The 21626-nt window shown below is 34.1% G+C and overlaps 1 protein-coding gene across 1 annotated transcript in view; it reads left to right on the top strand.

The window, feature by feature from the left end:
* The window catches only part of ENPP3 (ectonucleotide pyrophosphatase/phosphodiesterase 3), a 118542-nt gene that overhangs the window by 38628 nt on the left and 58288 nt on the right, over positions 1-21626 (top strand). Inside the window, exons 7-12 of the mRNA XM_074309819.1 lie at positions 3339-3418; positions 6409-6528; positions 7489-7598; positions 8353-8418; positions 11448-11520; positions 20651-20759. Of these exons, the coding sequence (XP_074165920.1) occupies positions 3339-3418; positions 6409-6528; positions 7489-7598; positions 8353-8418; positions 11448-11520; positions 20651-20759 (558 nt within the window). The remainder of the gene's footprint in view (positions 1-3338; positions 3419-6408; positions 6529-7488; positions 7599-8352; positions 8419-11447; positions 11521-20650; positions 20760-21626) is intronic.

Genomic DNA, 21626 nt, shown 5'->3' with positions numbered 1-21626 from the left:
CTCCAAGACCTCAATCAAAAGATAGGTGGGGCATGATGGCAGCTGAATTTATACCCAGAGAGTCTTTAGAAGGTCAGGATTCTGATGTAATCAACCAGCAAAAAAACAATCACATAGCAGAAAGGGATTACATGATCAACCAACAGAAAAGCAATAAGATAGCAGAAAGGGATTACACTTGGGGGGAATACAGGCCTTTCAAACCAACAGAACAGTGTCCAGTGCAAACAGCTCCAATGTAATTGCCAGATGATGAGGAGAGATTTAGAAAGTGGTAAATAGAAGGGACGAGATAGGTTAACTGCCTGGGAGAGAGGGTTTGCTTGTATTTTTACAGACAGAGAAGGAAACAGATGGAGAAGGAAACACATGGGTGGCAATGAGCACCTGGAGAGAGAGACAGAAAAAAAAGAAAAATCTGAAAACAAAGGAGAAGATCTAAGCACAAAACCAGCAGGAATCATTGGATTTCCTAACACAATGTAAGATTGTTGCAGGACTTGAAAACCAGCAGGAATCATTGGATTCCCTAACAAGATAAGACTGTTGCAGGACTTGAAAACCAGCAGGAATCATTAGATTCCATAACACAAGATAAGACTATTGCAGGACTTCAAAAATTGCAAGAATTATTGGATTCCTGGCACATGAACTAATGGACAATAGATTCCTTTTGGATTATTTCTAGGACTTATGGACATGTATAATTCCTCATGTTGATTCATGTTATTTGTTACATCACTTCTAGCCTGTATTATATTGCTATGTGCTTATGTAATTTATGTAATTATGTGTAATACCTCTCATATTGATGGATTTATGTATACCTGTTTTAAGAATGAGCCCCTTCAGAAACCTGCTAATCTTTGGTATTTTTATCTCCCTTCCTGAAATGTCAGGGAGGGTGTGACCACCTTCTTTTTATGGTGTTTTCACTTTTTTTTGAGCAGTCAAAGAAGGCATGATCACCTTCTTTTTTGGGGTTCTCACCTCCTTGAGAAGTCAGGGAGGTCATGACTACCTTATGTTTTAAATCAAAATAAAACCAGTGTTATGGGCCAGAATTTGAAACAAGGTGCTAAGTCACTGATAGAGACAATGCTTATATACTTAGTTCACACCTTTAAAGGAGTTCACACCTTTAGAGAGCATATATAGGGAGGAGATTCACAAGTCAAAGAGATTCACAAGTTGAGATTCACAAATTGGACATAAATATAAGCAAGAAGCTCTTAGGGCCAGAGCGACAAGCCCACAGAAACCCACAAGCCCACTCTCTGGGAGGAGGAATCAAAATTCATTCCACATTCCACATTTGTGCTGGCTGGAGACATTCAAAGAGAGCTCTTGGAACCAAGGAGAGATAGGCCTCTAAGAAAACTAACTGGGGGGCCCCAGGAAAGATTCAAGACTTTGAAGGAGAAAATAAAGTATTTGGACTTTAACTCCTGCCTGTATTTGAGGTGATTATTGGACAGAACTGAAACGAAGGCTGCCTCCAGAAGCTCCCCAAGAAACCTGCTCCCAGAGAATGATCACACTTTAGAGAAGAGAACATTACAGTTGTTATGAAGGTAAAATCTACAGGATCTGCCAGCAGATTAGATATGAGATGAGGATGAGAAGTAGAGAATGTCACTTAGATTGTGATATTAAGAAGAGAGGGATTTAGAAGAAAGATGAATTCACCTTTGGACATGTTGAGTTTAATGTGTCTTTGGGACATCAAGTTCAAGATGTCCAGTTGGAATTATGAGTCTGGAGGTTAGGAAAGAGATTAGAGCTAAATAAGTAGATATGGATGGAGGTCATTAGTAGAGAAAAGATAAAGAATCTATGAGAACTGATGAGACCACCAAGTAAACTGGTACAGAGGGAAAAGAGAATAGGGCCTAGCAAGGAGCTTTGGGAAACAATGCATCATTAGCTGGATAGTGATCATGCAAATGAGACTGAAAAAGAGCAATCAGCCAGGTAGAAGGAATACCATGATAGAATAGTGTTATGGAAATCTAGAGAAAAAGAGTGTAGGGAACTTCCAAGTAAAGATTCTTTGACCAGCGCATTTGAGAGGTAGAGTTAAAAAGTAAATACAGTTAGTCCCAGCTTGAGCTCATCTCAAGTGAGCAGGTCAGGAGCTCTTAGTGATGGAGACAGTTCTCTAGAATTACAATTTACAGAGAAGATTCTCAACTGCCTCAATTCAATAACGCTTTAAATATGCAAGAATACATATATGTAATATATTTGTACACATATTTTATATATTTAAGTATATATAAAATAATTAAAATAAGTAATTTGCATTATGTTAATGTATGTAATAAAAGGTAATGTGTTTTAGCTGATAGAGAACTGGCTTTAATCAGGAAGACCTGTATCAGATTATCCCCGGACTATATAGAGTCCTGGGAAAGTCACTTAACCTCCCAATTTAACTAAGATTATAAATTGCAAATCAGGTGATGATTTGAACACAGAAAGTTTTTTTCTCTTTGAGTTCCCTACATTAATGAAATGACAATCCAGTCCAAAAATAATCATTATAGCATCTCTAGGTATTAGAAAAATAGTAATATATCTATTTGTGAGGAATAAAATTTAGATCTGTTTATTGATTTGTAAATAACTACAATGTATAGATAGGAAACCAAAGTACTAAAATATAAAATTTGTTTCTTTGTAAACAGTAAGTTTTTGATAAAATAGCATTTGATTATATGCTTGCATTTTGAGAGTTCAGGCTGGTTTTTTAGTTGTATTTATTTCTCCATTGTCTAGCACAATGTCTGGTACATAGCATGTGCTTAATAAAGGTTTGTTGATTGTTACCAATTTACATACACTAGAACAAAGGCTAAAGGACAGCATATAGTATTATATTATAATGGAGCCATCTGCTTGAAAAATGTATGGGCCAAGACTTAGAAACAGATTTATAGAAATTTCCACTGAAGTTAGTTTTATAATAATGATTTGTACAATCATAAAGATGTTAGTATGCATTCTAAAATATAAAGTGAAGAGCTTTTCTGTTCTGTGTAGCATCTTTTCATGTCACTTTAAACTTATTTGAGTAGTTAGATATTAGAGTTCAAAAACTTTTTACTTTATTGTATTCAGTGTTCTGTATTTACTGTATTCAAAAAAAAGTACATAGAATAGATGTTAAACTAATTATATGAAATATATTTATATAAACAAGTTATCATTATAAACTCCCATAACTGGCTTTTTATTATTTCTATTGGAAACTTTATATCCCCAAATTTCTATCTATTTGTACATATTCTTCATAAACATGGAACTTCCTAATATGTCAATGTAACTTGTTGCAGAAACATGTGGAATACATTCGAAGTACATGAGAGCAGCTTATCCAACCAAAACCTTCCCAAATCATTACACCATTGTCACAGTAAGTTATTAACCAAGTGATTTATTGGGGGGGGGGGGCGAAAAACTCTTTGAATTGTTTGTGACTCATATTAGAGAAGGAAGATATGCCAGTCATGTTCTATGCTGATTAAGGTCAATTAGCAAGATCCTATTGGGAAAAAGTTATAGTTCAAACTGATTCAAGACAAAGTAATCAGAATGCCATGATAGCATCAAGGTCAAAAGATTCACTAGTGTCAGCAAATCTGGAAGACTAGGCAGGTATCATGAGTGATTATAGGTTGCACCATGGATTTAGAATTGTAAGGAATCCTAGTAGTCCTTATTTTTTACAGATGCATTAATCGGGGTCCAGGAAAGTTGAGAGGTCTATCTGAGGCAGGATTCAACATAGGTCTTCCTCTATATAAGTGCTGCATTCTATTCACAAATCACAAAGCCAAAGAACAATTATATCAAATTGGAGTAAGGTAGAAGAAATTCAGTGTCAAATTGGTCATGTAACATGATGAAAATGGCCCAAGGTATTAGAGAACAAACTTTTGTCTTATGAAAGTCTTCATAGGAGACAGATCTTTTGAGATAATTGTACTATATTCCCTTGCTCCCAAATGAATGGAATTCAGTCTGCTTGTTGAATTGCTATTTCTTTACTGTAGCAAATAACTAGTGTTGATTTAGGCATTGGAGCATGATCCACCACTAAGCTGCTATGAGCCTAAACTTCATCTTCCCTTAGGAATATAGCTTCAGAACTGGAAGATATAACTTGAAAAGAATAGTGATGAACAGTTTCTATTTCAGTTGGACATGTAATTGATTACCCCAATTGTTAGCATTGCCTCCCATTACTATGTATTTAGAATCATGCAGTTTTAGATATAGAGCTGGAAGGGCCTCATGTAATCACCCTCATTTTACAGATAAAGGATTTTGATTCAGGGAAATTGTGACTTTCTCTCTATGTATTTTGTATTTCCTTATCTTGTAAATGACATTTCCCTCCCTCCCCCAGTAAAATGGGAGCTCTTTGAGGATAATATTTTTCACTTTAGTCTTTATTACCCTAGTAATTAATGTAGTACATGTACATAGGCAATATTTCATATGTGCTTGTTTAAGTATGTATAGGAATGGTGTTTGGAAAAACATAATGTTGCCAACAAGAGAAGAGTCTCCAAGTTGATATTATAAATATCAGCATGTAAGGTGAATTATTTACGTGGATCTGGGTAGATTAAGATTGGGGCTCAGATAAACTGTTTTTAGAGATTGTTGTTAAATGAGACTGGCAAAGAGGGCAGAGAAAGAGGAAGCAATATGATCTAGCTCTCTGTCACAAGTACTTTAACAAACATCAAAGACAAATACCAGCCTGAGTAGTGATCAGAAAATTTGAGGAGAAACCAGCCAAAAGTCTGCAGGCATTAGGGAAGGGGGTCTAACCAGGAAGCCCATGCAGAGACTTGTAGCACATAGATGGAACCAGTATCTATATATGTGTACCAGAGCAGAGAGCAAGGAATAGGGGCAAGCTGGTACCTGTTCCTTTGACCCTGGACTGGAATTTAGAACCTTACAGTGTGGACTGGGACTAAGGCCTGAGGTTTCCAGGGTAGAAAGTATATATAGATCACGGGTGAGCCTATAGTTCTATCACTCTTTTCCCAGAATTGAGTCTTGGCATCTAGTGTAGATGGGTTTTAGGTTCTTGTTAGAAAGTGTAGATCAAAAGTATGCTCATAGTTCTATCTCTCTGACCCTGGATTGTGGGGCTGGGCTGAGCTTTCAACTGACTGATCAAGGTAGGGAGCATAGAACCTTTGCCCATTCCTGTGCTGTTTTTCTGAATCAACTGAATCTTCTATCTAATCTTCTGTCTGATAGAAGCTGGGAGGGAGCAGGGTCAGGCGAGGGTAATAGCTGGACCTGTGGCCAGGAGAAAGCCTGCAAGTTGAGTAATCCAAATCCAGAAGTCTATAAAGTCTGTAGTCTGTAATCCAGGAGTCTGTAAAGTTCAGACTAGGAGGTTAACAGTCAGACTATACCCTAGTTCAAACTTCTTAGGGTACTTTCTGACCTGAGACACTTCTGAGAACATTGAAGAACACAATGCCTAATAAGAAGAGAAAACAGTAGCAAAATACTAGATAATACAGATCAAGATCAAAACAAGGTCCCAACATTCCCTCCAAAAGTATATGGAGGCTAGACTTAATATAAGGTTCCAATTCAGGCAGTAAAACTCGAATCGAAAAATGAGTAAACAATAAAAGACTTTCATGATAAATTGTGTAGTTCAGCTCACATGAAACACAAAACCAGAAAAAAAAAGAACAATTCCTTATAATCTATAATTTGTCTCAATAAAACTGAGTTTGGAATATTTTTGGAGAAATCCAGAATTTTGTGGGAGAATTGAAACAAGTATTACAAAATGACATAAGTAAAATGAGAGGAAGGGTAGATTTATTGTCTGCTTTTGACATGTGTTTGAAATGCCTAGGGAATTCATAGGTAGGGACACCACAGACTGTTGGAGTATCAGGACAGATGCTCAGGAAAGACATGAAGGTTGGATATGAAGTTTTCAGAGTAATTTGTATATGTAGATAATTATCAAACCCATGGGACTTCATAAAATCAGTAAGAAGTGTAGGATGAAAAAAGAAAGTGAACCTTGGGTAGAGTACTGAGGAACATTTAAATTAGGAGAGTGGGAAACTAATTAGGAGGCAGCTGCTCAGTAAATGTGTATGTAATGATATGGGATTTGAAGTCATGGTTCCCTCATCTTGTTCTTATGAAGTCAGTGTTTTGAACCTGAGTATAAAACTTTATCTTCACTCTTATTAACTTACATTCTATTAGATTTGATCCTATGATCTATCTTGCCAAAATCTTTTTGGATCTTGAATCTGCCATTCAGTATTTTAACTATTTTTTGCCAGCATTGGGTCATCTGTTTTATATTAATATGTGGATTTATTTCTTTTCTTTTGATTTTAGGGTTTATATCCAGAATCCCATGGCATCATTGACAATAATATATATGATGTATATCTTAACAAGAACTTTTCACTTTCTTCAAATGAGAAATTCAGTCCAGAATGGTGGAATGGGCAACCGGTAGGTATCCTATGTCCAAGCTATAATCTTTGCTTTTTAATGTGAGAAAATCTTACACATGGCACAAAAGCCACTTTCTCTGTAAACTTCAGTCTTTATAAATTATTTATAAGTGAATTAAAATGCTGTTTGTAAAGTTTGATAGAAAAAATATATATCTTCAAGGCTGTTAACTACTTGAAACCCCTTTATGAACAGCAATTTTGTTGAGGTGTTATTAGGAAACTGGGAGTCATCTGATTGCTCTTTTCCAGCTTTTGAAAATCATCTCTCTACTGTTTGTTTAAAAGTCAACTATTGGATAGTGGTTTTAATCTTTACAAAAACGTTTATTTTTAAAACTATGAAATACATTTTTTTTCTTCTTTTTTTTGGTTGAGGCAATTGGGTTTAAGTGACTTGCCTAGGATCACACATCTGGGAAGTATGAGGTCAAATTTGAACTCAGGTCCTCCTGACTCCAGAGCTAGCTTTAAGACATTTCTTATTATCACTGGGAACTTTGTAATTCTAAATAATTTTTAAATTTACAGTAACATGAGATGATTAAATGACTTTTACATAAAAATTAATCATTATTTTCCAGGTATATTAAAATAATAATTTTAAAAATAAATTACTTTAAAAGTTGAGTCAATTACACAGTTTTCTAATTGTTAAAATATTATATTTTTGACTACATAAATGATTTTTAAACTGTAAATTTAAAAAAAACAGTTGCACTATTTCCCAAATAATATTAGAAAAGTTGAATCATTATGATATTTTTGGAAAATTAGAAAGTATACATTATTGTGAATCACATATACAAACTATTGCTATTATCTCCCCCTTATTCATGTTAATAGAAATCCTTATATTTATTTTTGAAGTTTCTCTTTGGTCAACTTAAAGATTCCTGGAAGTTTACAAGTTGAAAGTTTTGATTTGTAGTAAACTTTTGATTTTATCTTCCTATAGATCTGGCTGACAGCTATGTATCAAGGTTTGAAGGCTGCAACCTTCTTTTGGCCTGGTTCTGACGTACCTATCAATGGCACGTTTCCATCTTATTACAAACTGTATAACAAGTAAGTTATATCTTTATAGTGTGAACCAATTAGGTGGAGAGTTATACTTTATGTAATTTTTCTTCTAGGTGCTTAGTTCTCTAAGAATTGACATTTAAGTTAACATCTTTGGTTTTCACATTGATGAAATCACAAATCCTTGAGATATAGATATTTCCCTATCTTTTGGCTTTAGTTCACAAAAAGGATAAGATTCTTTCTGTTGGTCTGTTCTGCTATACCCCCCATTCCCTAGAAGAGACCCATCAATTTCCTCCTCCCTATACCTAAACAGGAAGGACAAAAAAGGAATTAGATTAGAAATACTAGTATTGTCTCTTCAGACTTTTTGAAATTGGACAAAAAGAAGTCAATAAGAAGTATTTTTTAAAAGGAGAGAAGAGAGAGCATAAGAACAAGATTTAGAGCTGTAAGGGACAATGGAGGTCATCTAGTTCAACTCTGTCATTTTATATATAAGGAACTGAGGCCCAGATTAAGTGTCTTGCCCAAAGTCACATAAGTAGAAAGAAGAATTAGCATTTGAACCTAGGTGCACTGACTTCAGATCAAGTTCTCTTTCAATTACATTGACACTCTCTTTTGAGAAAGATTTGATATATAAATTTTACTTATAAGAGTACAAACCTATCTAAATATATTATTATTATTATTAATGTTAGAAAATATCAGTTTTTCCTTGCTTAATAAACATGTGTTGGTAGGAATATGTTCAATATGACCTTATATCTTCTTTCTCAACTGTTTTCTTTAGGTCTGTTCCATATGAAGAGAGAATTTCTACACTGTTTCATTGGCTTGACTTACCCAAATCTGAAAGGTAACTGTTAACATAAAGTAGAGCAAAGAAAATGTCTTGTATAAGATGATTATTTGACAGGATAGCTTAATCTTAGTGAAAAAATATAAATATACCAAGGGCCAAGTCCTGACACAGATGTGTAGGAAGGCCTCCTCGCTGCTTCTCAAGTCCAATGTGCTGTTTTAGGTTAGCATCTATTTAACCTTATCTGATCTTCCTTTCCAGTGAATCTTTTTGTTAGATGAAACTGAATAATATTTGTTTTAAATGGCATATATTTAACTAATCTCAATTAAACTAATATCAAGGAAAATAACAAGAAAAAGTTCCCCACATTCAAAAAGGCACAGAATGCCTTTCCTGGAAACAGCAAAAACACTTCATTCTTAGATTCAGACAGGCTAGATCACTGTTTTGAATTTAATAAAATGAAATATGATTAGGATAAAAAGATAATGACTTGGATACAACTGTAGGAATAAAATTTGAATGAGATTGTGCCTTATTCAATTATGTTTTTAGTTTGCTGCTTTTCCTTAGATCTGCTAGAGTCATGTACTACTAGTTTTGATTGGTTGATTTTATTTTGTTCAGGTTTTTTTCTTTTTCTTTTTCCTTCCTTTCCACATAAAGGATCTCTCTCCCTCAAAGGGAGTATTGTCTTTTTTTTTTTTTTAATTTCGACATCTTTGGCCAAGATACTCTTTGGCACTAATCAGCACACAATCAAACTGAGCCACCATACCAAAAAGACTTGACTGATCAAAATCTATTTAACTACCTCAATTACCTTTCCTCAGTAGGAATTTTCTTCGACCCTGTTCTCATCTTGTTATTCCTTTAACTTCTGAGCTCTGGGTCAATGCACATTTCTCTACATCTTAATCAACCTCAAGTAAGCACTTAACTTCACAATCTCATTCAAATCTCATTCAAATCTCATTCCTACAGTTGTATCTAAGTCATTATCTTTTTATCCTAATCATATTTCATTTTATTAAATTCAAAACAATGATCTAGCCTGTCTGAATCTAAGATCTTGACTTTGTCATCTAATGTGCTAATTATCACTACCAGCTTTATTTTTTGGCACCTAAAAATAAACACAATATTCCATATCTAAAAAAGGATTTTTAAGAGCGAAGAGTGGTGTATTAAAAGCTGACATAACTAATTCCATTTTGTTTTGTATTCACTATTCTATTATATGTTGCTTTAGTTCAGGTGGTTTCCTCCAGATTCTCTACTAGGTCACTAATTGCTTAGTGTTGCAAAGGAAAAAAAAAAGGACTTTGATAGTCCAAGGAAATCTATTCTTTAATCCTATCTCATGAGGAATATTATAGTTTCCTTTAACCTAGTAGGAATAACCATGCTCATAAGGACATATTTCTTCCTTTGGAGCTAGGGATAAACAACATTTCTATGACCAATGGACATTTTCCCTTTTTCCTTATAATATAAATGTTTTGACAGATACACCATCTGATGTATCACATTAAATGAATAAACTGCAATTATGTCTCTCTCTACATCACTGACTAATTATTAGTAGTCTGTAGTCCACTGGACAATTTTTGTCTCACAGTTAAAGTCTGATCAGGACAGAGTACAGAGCTGTTCTTTCCCACTTCCTTTCCCCAAGTCTTGGACATTATGTCTCTCTTAATAAAGCATATTGTAACATTTCTGGCAATCATGTTACATTATTAATTCCCCTAAAATTCCAAGTGTTTCCCCCCCCATGAACTCTTTAGCTAATCCTATCCCAATTTACTTTGAAAAGTTGCTTTTCAACTCAAATATAAGATGTTACACTTATTCTTATTATATTTGATCTCCTTAAAGTTGATCAAGTATTTTATTTAGTTTGTTGAGAACTTTTTTGACCCTGACTTTATCATAAGAACACATTTGCTATCCTAGCTTTATGTCATCTGAAAATTTGATAAGCTTGCCATTTGTGTTTGTCTAAGCTCATTGGTCTACATTTGACAGAGCTGATTCTCTGACTCTTTTTAAAAGCTATATTTAGATCCCTAGTCCTTCCCCTGTTCTCAACACATTTTGAAAATTTCCTTTAAAAATCATATATCCTTTAGTTCTTTTCACTTTCCTCAGATACAGTTCACGAGTCTAGTGATCTGACATTTTTAAAGGCACATAAATGTCATCTTATATTTTCTTCTTTTTTACAAAGGATTTTAACTCCATCATAGCTATTTTGTTTTGTCAATTCTAGCTCAAATATTCTCTTTGACAGAAAAAGAAATAGAAGCAAAATAGGAGTATAGCTGCTTTTTCTCTTTAGCATCCCCTTTTTTCACCTCACCTTTTCTATCAGTAAAATAAAAAAAAAAAAATCTCTATTCTCCTTCCCTTCTTTTCTATCCTATACATTTTTGAGTATTCTACAAATTTACAAAATGCTGGAGTAAAACTATGAAGAAATGATCTGCATAGAGAGATGGAGTATCTAAAATTTGTCTGCTCAGAATATATATGAATTAGCTTGAAAAAACCCTATGATATACAATCATAGATTGCTGGATTCAGAGTTTGAAGGAACCTTACAGATTATCTAATCCAGTTCTTTAATTTTATAGATGAGAAAATCAGTGATTGGAGAAGTTAAATGACTTAGCCAAAATCAAATAGCAAAATATCACTAGAAATGAGACCCTAGGTCTTCAACTCCAATATGCATGTTTCCAAATAGGTAATAGTTGAGGAAAGTGATGGGAAGCAAAGGGTCAATGATGTAATATGGTCAGAAATTAATGTGGAATGAAACACCTTAGTTATTATGATTACCTTCTGATATTTCGGGGTTATTCTTGACACCTTACTTCTCTTAGTATTTAAAGGGACTACATCTTTATCTGCAGATGATTAAAATTGGCATATGCTGACAGAGGCAGATGCTTACAAGTCTATTTTTCAGATCTGACTGACATTCTCCTATAAAGCAGCTTTTAAAAGTTTTTTTTTTTTTTTTTTTTGGTGGAAAATAAGAAATAATTGTCTTGTTTCAATTTTATCCCCAGACCAAATTTTTATACTTTGTACGTGGAAGAACCAGATTCTGCTGGACATGCAAGTGGACCAGTCAGTGGTGGTGTATGTTTGCTTATTTTTTTTTTTTTTCCTTAAAAATGTTTGGTAGGAGTAACTAATTGGTGTAGGAGATAGAGTACCAGCCCTGAAGTCAGGAGGACCTGAGTTCAAATCTGGTCTTAGGCACTTAGCACTTCCTAGCTGAGTTACCCTGGGCAAGTCACTTAAGCTCCCCCCCCCCCATTGCCTCAGGAGGGAAAAAAAGTTTGATATTGGGTTATAGAGAGGCAACATGACATAGCCTGGAAAACCTAGGTTCAAGACTGAAACATAATAGTTTTGTGACATCTGGAAAGTTGCTTCTAACTACTCAGTCCTCTGATCAACTCTCTAATAATGTACTTTAAAAATGTTTCTTGAATTGCTAAGAGGGAGTTTTCTTATCTGGAAATTCCCTGTCCTAATGAAGTTATAAGTCTAATGCCCATCCCCATTGGATTATGCTGCCTGTAGGATAAGGCAAAAAAATGTAATCTGTAGAACTGCACAATGTATCTCTGAAAGACAGATATTTACCTTAGAATTTCATTAGAATAAAATTGTTAAATCTATAAAAATGATACAATTGATTGGCATGGATCGTTAGTTTGATTTAGCATCAAGAATGCAGTATGACTGGGCACTGTATACCTTAGTCTTAGTACTTTTGAAATCCAAAGATGTCTTATGGCAAACAAAGAGACATATAATTCCACTCTTGTGTCTAGTTTGTGGGTTGAAGCCTCCTTAGTCACTGTGGTACTTATACCCTGCTCTTCTAGGTAGGACACATTGTTTATTCTATGTGCCATTGGTGTGTATATAATTTCTATCTATCTATCTATCTCTATTCCCCCCCCCCTAGGTTGTCAGTATTTTCAGTCATGTTCAACTCTTTGTTATCCCATGTATGTGCATATATATATATATATTATATACATGCATATACAAATAATGAACTGTATCTGTTATTTTATAACAGGTAGTACAAAGAACTCCATACTGAGGAAACTATTACCAATAGTTTGTTGCCTTTTATGCAACTTATAGTCTTAAAATATATGCCTAGATAATCAGCTATCTCTGTTTCTGTCTATGTCTAGATAATTTTATAATATCTAATTTATAGCTATCAAACCTATACTTTGCCAGTCTCTGTAATATACCTATACCTATATTTATAGTAATAACTAATAATGATATGTTTATATCTAATTTACCTCTGAATATATCTATTAGAAGATCAAAGAATCATGGAACTAGACCTGGGATGAACCCCAGAGACCATCTAGTCTAGTACTGTTTTTAGAATGAGAAAACAGATCCAAATGGATTAGGTAGATGTGACCCAACTAGATTCCTGAAGTCAACTCAAGCCAGATGGTTGTGGATTCAGTATAAAATTAATACAGTACAAAATCAGTTACAGTGTAGAATCAATACAGAAGAAATCAGAGGTAATATTAATTTTTATCTTTTCACAATGTATAGGGTAAGGAAAATGATTATGTACCTTGTAGGTAAGCAAAAAAAAAAAGTGTATATGTGAGAAAGAGTGGAAATCAATTAAAAGAATGATTCTTGACAGATTTGGAACTTAATTAAAGGTGGGTGAAACAGATACCTGATAGTTTTACCAGCTGAATATTTTGAACAGATACCTGGAACCAGATTTAACATCCTGTTCCAAAAGGAGTGATCTGGCCAATTCAGACAATAATGAGAGAAGGAAATCAGGCAAAAGAGGAAGAACTGAAAAAAAAAAAAAATCAGACTGAGTTCTCCTAAATAGAGCCTAGGTAAAATTAGTGTAAACTTAATACTTTTTCTCCTAGTTTTAATGCCTTGAATATTTTCTGGTAAAATTTTAAAACATTAATTAAACATAGAATTTTTCAGGGAAAAAAAAAACAAAAGAGAAAAGAAATCCTGGGTCCCATTCTATTCAGTAGGTGATGGTGGGTAATGAAGGAAAGAAGAAAGGTAGTACCAGCAGAAAGAATACCACTAGTGCTTGCCTACAAGTCCAAGTTTCAGCTGGTAGAAGAAAAAATAATGTACTCACAAGTTGTCTGGCATGTAGGCTTATGCAGGTGTTTGGAGATGTATGAACATCTTTTATTACACTACCTCTTTTTAAAATCTAGATGAATTTGCTTTTATTTGTTTATTTTTTTAAAATAGTGTTTTTATTGGAGGCAATACATTTCAATGAATAGAGCTTTGCTTTTGGAGTAAGAGGAAATAGATTCAAATTCTGCTTCTTATACCCCAAGCCAGTTAACCTACTGTTCCTTACATTGGATTAGATGGCATCTTCTAGCTCTAACTTAGTGATGCTTACATTATCCTCTTTTGGGGATATGTACCTCATATAGACTATTGCTATATACTAATGAACCTTCCCTTTTAGCAAAAAGCAGCACCTAAGCAAAAACAATGTAAACAATGATAGCTTATCTAACATTATGCCCTCAGAGTCTCCCTTCTTTCTGCTAACTGGAAGAAAGAATACATATTTTATTATGTGGGTCCTGCAACTACTATTGGTTTTTTAATTTACTTGGAGTTGGGCTTCTTTTTTAGTGATTCTTTTCATTTTTTGGGGGGGTAGATATTATGGTGGGGGAAGCCAGATGGCACAGTGAATAGAATGGCCTGGAATTAGAAAGACTCATCTTCTTGAGTTCAAATATGGCCACAAACTTTTACTAACTGACTCTGAGCAAGTCATTTAACCTTTTTCCCCCCTTATTTACCTTACTTTTTTTATCTGTAAAATGAACTATAGAAGGAGATGACAACACTCCATTATCTCTGGCAAGAAAACCCTAAATAGGGTCACAAAGAGTCAACATGATTGAAAATGACTAAATAGCAATAATAAGCCATTGTGAGGACTGTTCTTTCTATTCAATTAGTTTTACTCTACAGTTTATATAGTTCTTCCAATGTTTCTTTCACTCATTCAGGTGACTTACTTTAGTAGAAATATTTGGGATTCATGAATAGAAAGAAAACAATTTGTTGGGCTGACTAATTTTGGTTCCCTGTACTCTCACCTTAGGGAAACCAAAATGACCTAAGTGATAAACTCATTTGGGAAGTACCTTATCAATGGGATTTTATGAAGATAAATTAAAGAAAATTATTTTGAAATATTTTATACCTCTTACTGTAATAATTTGTTATGTAGTACATAAGTGATAGGATCACTTTCCTAATCCCCATTTAGAGTAATAGTTAAGTCTCCAGAGCATTGCTAATGCTTCTTTCTTCAGAAATTTAGGGTAACTCTGAGAGCTTTGGTGTAGTCTTCTCTGCTACTGATACCACTGTTATTATTTCTCCCCTATATGTATCATATATTACAATATTTCTTCTTAGTCTTTCCAGGGAGGCCATCAGAGGAGAGAGAGCTCTTCCATTTACTTTGGAAGCACACTAAAGTTCTGGCTCTGCAGTCTATTAAAAGGCCTTTTATTTTTATTTATTTATTATTTTTTTTCTGAGGCTGGGGTTAAGTGACTTGCGCAGGGTCACACAGCTAGGAAGTGTTAAGTATCTGAGACCAAACTTGAACTTGGGTCCTTCTGAGCCTTCAAGGCTGGTGCTCTATCCACTGCGCCACCTAGCTGCCCCAAAAGGCCTTTTATCAGATAGACTAAGTTTTAGGCTGTTTTTGAACAAGTTCTGCTGAAGAGAGATATTAGGATATTCTTCTGCCTCTGTTGTATTCTTTATCTTGGGCATCTGTGTTGATTTTTTTTTTGGGGGGGGGTACACTGCTCTTTTCTGCCCTCTGAAATCCAACTGAACTATTTTCTATCATCCATTGACAGCTGAACAATTTTCAGGGGGCACCTTTGTTAGACTGGTCTCTGTAGCTTTCTATAAACATCTCCACTGCTCACTGCTCCTCTCTTTTCCATCTATATTTACGACTAACATCTAGGTTCTTTTCTCATGGGGAAACCTATGGAGGAGGGGGAGAAAGATTGGTGGGGGCAATGGAGTTGGGGAGTAGGCATTCATCAGATTCTAATCCTATGAGTTCCTTAACTCTTTTCTGATTTCAGAACTTGGTCAGTCCCCTTACAGAGATTTTTAGTCAATTAGTATATATATTTACTATTTTAATTATATTTTATTTTTCCAAATATATGCAAAAATAGTTTTCAACATTCACTTTTGCAAAACTTTGTATTTTAAATTTTTACTCTCCCACCCTTCTAAGATAGTTTTCCAACTTTTCATCATAAGTTTATTGGAACTGCCAACAAATATAATTTTTTTTAAAAATGCCAATTATGTGCCAGCCATGTATTATGGATTAGGGATACTGAGATTTTTAAAAAAGAAACAGTATTGGGTTTTAAGTGACAAATTCTATTAGTACATATATTCATATATAAGTATATAGAAATAAATATGTAGAGCTTAAATCTGAATTCTGATAGATGGTGAGAGAGGACATAAAAAATTGATAGGGGATGGATCAGGAAAAGCTTAATATACAACTTGGGGTTTAAGCTGATTGTAGCAGAAAGTAAAGGATTCTATGAAGTGAAAATGAGAAGGGAGCATATCATTTTTGCAAAACTTTATGTTCCAAATTTTTCTTTCTCCCACTCTTCCAAGATAGCTTTCCAACTTTCCATCAAAAGTCTATTGGAACTTCTAACAAGTATTATTATTTTTTTTAAATGCCAATTTTAAATGCCAAGCATGTATTAAGAACTAGAGATACTGAGATTAAAAAAAAAGGAAACAGTATTGGCTATTAAGTGACAAATTCTATTAGTAGATATTTATGTAGAGCATAAATTAGAATTCTGATAGATAGTGAGGGAGGGCATGGATCAGTACAGGCTTCATATACAAGTTGGTGTTTAAGCTGATTATTGAAGAAAGTAAAAGATTCTTTGATGTGAAAATGAGAAGGGAGTACATTCCAGGAATATTCCAAGAATACAGAGATGGGAGATAGAGTGCTACATATGAGGAAAGACAGGGAAGCTAGGTGGTGCAGTGGATAGAGCACCAGCCCTGAATTCAGGAAGACCCAAGTTCAAATCTGGTCTCAGACACTTAACACTTCCTAGCTGTGTGACCCTGGGCAAGTCACTTAAGCCCAGCCTCAGAAAAAGAAAAAGAAAAAAAAAAATATGAGAAACGACAAAAAGACCAGTTTGGCTAAATCAATGAGAATGGAAAGGAGAATATATTAAGCCTGGAAAGATACATTGGAGCTAGTTTGTGAAGGGATTTAAAAATTGAAATGAAAAGTTTGTAATTTTTGCTGGAGGCAATAGAGAGTCTTTAGAATGTAGGTACCTCAATAAACATTTAAATCTAACTCATACACAAAAAGAATCCAAGCTATAGCATAATCAATAAATAACTATATAGGTTATACTTGATGACTCTGAAGGAGAAGGAACCTACCACCTCTCCAAGTAACCTATTTAACTTTTGGATATCTCTAATAGCGAAATTTTTGGACATCAAATTTAGATTTGTTTTCATGCAACATCCACCTATTGGTTCCTGGTTCTTTTCTCTGACACCAAATTAATCAATCAACATTTATTAAGTGACTACTATGTGCCAGGCACTGTCCTAAGCTCTGGAGATACTAAAAGAGTTAAATAGTCTCTGTCTTCAAGGAGCTTACAACCTAATAGACCAAATCTAATTCCTTTTCTACATTTCAAGGCCAGAGACTTGTCCTTTTAAATAATGTGTGGTAGAAGGGACTGGGGAGAGCCCTATAGATTTGGTAGATTCATCATTAGCTTTTTAATAATATGCTTACAATTCTATCAATCAATCTAGTGACTTTTTTATGGCTAATGGAAATTTGGGTGTATGATGTTTTGAACTTGATCATGAGGAATGTAACTGTAAATAATATTCCACATTCTTTTAGTCATATAAAATACTATTCTAAATAACTATAATTGACAGATAAAACTGTCATATTTCAGATGGAACGAGAAACAGAGATGTAGCATTTATTTCATGAAAGATACATCCAATGACAAAATAATAATTTTTGATATGACAAAAATCGGTTATGAGAGCAGAATAATTTCCCTTGGTAATATAGAATTAAATGTTTAGCACATTCACTTTCTTATACAGAATCCATTGCTAGAACAAGAATTAGTTAGTGACATATAGAAATCTGGGATGTCTTTTTAAAAGACTAAATTGTGGGAAGGTTGCTTAAATTTAAACTTAACTGAAAAGGGCCAAATCCAAAAACAACCAAAAAAGTTTATGAATGGTGAAAATAACCATAATCCAAAACTCAGAAATAATAATGATGATAACCCTGACATAATGCTTATATTTTTCATAAAATATTTTACACAGGTATTACCTCATTTCATTCTGATAACACATGTGTGAAGTAGAATCTCATTTTAGTTACAGAATCTTATTTTATTCTGCTCTCTGTTTTATTTTATTTATTATCACATTTATTTCCATATATATTCCTGCCTTCTCCTTTAAGTAGCATTCTATAGTACAGAGCTGATATAAAGCTAATCTGAGTCATTTCTTTAACAGTATATATGTATATATATTTAAGGAAGAAAGATATCCACAAAATAGCTCAACATATACATCTTAACTGTACTATATTCCACCTCTGCAAGGAAAAACCAAAGGCACTTTTCCTCATCTCTTTTTTTGTGGGCAATCTTTATTAATTGTTGTTTTCAGTTGCTCAGTTGTGTCTGACTCTTCATGACCCTATGAAATATACTGTCTGTGGGATTTTCTTGGGGAGGATGCTGGAGTAATTTGTCAATTTCTTCTTCAGTCTTTGTAATTTTATATTCCCATCTTGCAGATAAGAAAACTGAAGCTCAAAGAGGGCAAATGCCTTACCTAGATTTAGATAACTGATATTTGATGAAACTGTGAATTCATAACTAGGCTTTCAGATTAATTTTTATTTCCTATTATGCTACAAATATATTTAAAAAGGATTATGGGTCATTTTTTTCACTCATAGCCTTATATCGAGGAGAACTTAACTGTGTATTGTTTTTGAACATGAAAGGTAATGCTGATATTTCCACTAGTGACCTTTTTTGTTTTTCTGGCATGCTTTGAATGGTCTCTTTTCTTCCCACATTTCAGAAGAAGCTTTATCTCTTGCCAACTGTATAAAAGACAAAGCAGGAAAAGAAAGAATAAGCTCACATAGCTGTGACTTCAAAGAAAAAAATCTCAAATTACATTCTGTAAACATCAATTTATTTTCATATCTATTGTCATCATTCAGTTCATACACAGGTTCTTTTATCAAGATCTCATTCTACTTTTTCTTTTTAGGTGATTTAACTTTACTAGCAGACATTTGTGACCTGTTGTATTATAAAAATATATCATTTTTAAAAATCCATTTTGTCTTTTTCTTCCCCATGCCCACCCCTGCCGCCACTGAAAAATATAACAGGAATTCATTGGGTATTTATTTATCTTTATCTTCAATGGGAAAAAATAAATCCAATTGTGCTGTATAGAAATACAATGACTATAATGAGATAGATACTGCATAATAGGAACATAATTAGCATGGAACAAATTGAACTTTGCTATAGGTTACCCACATCTGAATGGAGGTCTTTCTTTCTGGGAAAGTATCCTTCATTCTTGAACCAACCACAACTTCTGTGCCTCACTTTGTCATATTAACCTGGTCTGAATTTCCCTTTTGGTACAATAACCTTTCAGTCTGTTATCTCCAGGATTTCACCATCAAGTCACCTCTTTCCCATGTTCTCCCAAACTTGGATGCACTTTCAAAATCAGCTATGCTTTTAAGACAAGGCTTAGATTGTTTCCCTCTTTGGTACAATTGTTCTTTGGAGGATGTTGACTGATCTGAGAAAAGTAAATGAACAGATGGAAACTATGGGAACTCTTTAGCCTGGACTTCTATTCCTACTTAGTTGCCTAGAGAATGACCTCTTTGGGTTATAGACATTAAGGATTGTTTCTATTCCATCCCTCTGGATAAGGAGAATATGAAAAGATTTGCCTTTTCAGTATCCAGTGTTAATTTAGCTGAGCCTTATAAAAGATACGAATGAACAGTTTTGTCACAGGGAATGAAAAATAGCCCTACTATGTGTCAAATGTATGTTGTTGCTCTTACTCCAGGAAGCAAAGAATTTCCAAAAGTTATGTTGTTACCTTACTTGGATGATATCTTGAGGTGTTCACATGAGGAACAAATGTTAGATGCATGTCTACAAGACCATAGAAACACTAAGGAACTACAAATTGCATATGGCTCTGGAAAAAATTCAAAGGCATGCTACTTTTCAATATTTAGGATATGAAGTATATCCTAAGGTGCTTATAATACAAAAACTTTCTTTAAGAACAGAGAAATGACTTTCAGAAATTGATAGGAGATGTCCAATGGATACATCCAGTCTTAGGCTTAACTACCTATCAATTACAACCATCATATGACATTATATGATGTCAGCTTACAAAGGAAGCTCAAGAGGCCCTGAGAGAAGTTGAACTGGCTTTTATCCAATGTAGTTGAAAGAGTCATTCAAAAACCCGTGGGAATATCAGTTTTTGCTACAAAAGAGGCACCCACAGCAATCCTTAATCAAGGACACAGTGTGATAGAATTGATGAACCTCCCAGCACAACCAGAACAAAGCCTTACTCCTTATCCAGTCCTTGTTAGCCCTTTTATACCTTATTGTACTTATATCATTACAGTATACTGATTATGTGTGAATTTAGAGAATCATTACATCACCATTCTAAGTAATAAGTATATATATGTAAACTAGAGAACTAGTTCTACTGAGTTAACACCTTGTTTCAAGTATACTTCTCCAGAGTACTGGCTCTCTACAATTCCTATATTTTCAGATTGTTCTTTCTCAACTCTTGGTTAGAATCTTCCTTCAACTGCTTTTACTCTAGTTAAAAACAAATGCAACCACAAAAAACAAACTTGCTAGTTTCTGGTCTGTTATGAATTTAAAAAACAATTCATTTTTTTGAGATAAATATGAGGCTGTAATGTATTGAACCAGGGTTTATTTGTTTCTATAACATGAAATTTTTAGAAAAAAATGCTAACTTTATTCTCATTATCCAGGTTATTAGGGCCTTAGAGAAAGTAGATAAAGCTTTTGGAATGTTAATGGAGGGACTAAAACAAAGGAACCTACACAACTGCGTCAATATCATTCTTCTGGCTGATCATGGTAAGTTTTCTTGCACCAGTTTATTCTTTTAATGTTTCCTTTTGCAGCTCTTTATCTTATTTAGTATCTATTCATTGAGCATACAAAGTAATAATAACCACAAAGATATAAAGAATGCATCCTTACTGCAACTGTAGAAAAATCACTGAAATTGATCAACATATATTTATTTAGAAGGTTCCAAGAGCTCTGCTAGGTCTTGCTATCATAAATTCAGCAGTTTTAATAGAGAACTGGAAAAATAATTAAAATGATTAGATCTGATTCCTCAACCAAGTTTTTACTAATTATAAATTGTCAATAGTACTAACAGCAGCCTATTTTTACATAGGCATTATTTCTTTTTAATCTCATTATAAACAAGAAACCTAAGCATGATTTTCCCATTTTTTTCAAAGGTGTGAATGAATGGAAAAGTTCTTATCGAGTCCTTATGTGTGAAATTTGTGCTAAGCAATACATATATAAGTTGAAAAGAGAAAGAACTCTTTTCAAGGAGCTCATCTACTGAAGGAGATAACATGTACAGGAGGTTTTACTGCCTTAGATGTTCAAGTCCTGTGGTCTTTAGGATGTAGTAGCAAAGTAGGACTAAAGGGAGCATCTGGTGTGTAAGAACCACACAGTAGTCACTCTCCTTAGGTTCCTTGGGTTCCCTTGCCCATTGGTAATAGGTAGTTAGAAGTTGGTATGGATGTTGGTGAGGATGACACAACCCTTCTACCTAGCTATAATTATAGCTGCAGAAGGAGGGCTGGAAGCAGATTAGTGGTGCTAGTGGAGGATGGAGTGGGAGAGACTTTTATTCTCAAGGCTATTGGGCTTAAGGTTCTTGGTTATCTCCATCATAGGCTGAGGGGAGATGCT

The sequence above is a fragment of the Sminthopsis crassicaudata genome, chromosome 4 (genome assembly GCF_048593235.1).
Source record: "Sminthopsis crassicaudata isolate SCR6 chromosome 4, ASM4859323v1, whole genome shotgun sequence".
Lineage (NCBI taxonomy): Eukaryota > Metazoa > Chordata > Mammalia > Dasyuromorphia > Dasyuridae > Sminthopsis > Sminthopsis crassicaudata.
Note: the sequence above shows the minus strand (reverse complement) of the source record. Positions and strands in the feature narration are given on the sequence as shown.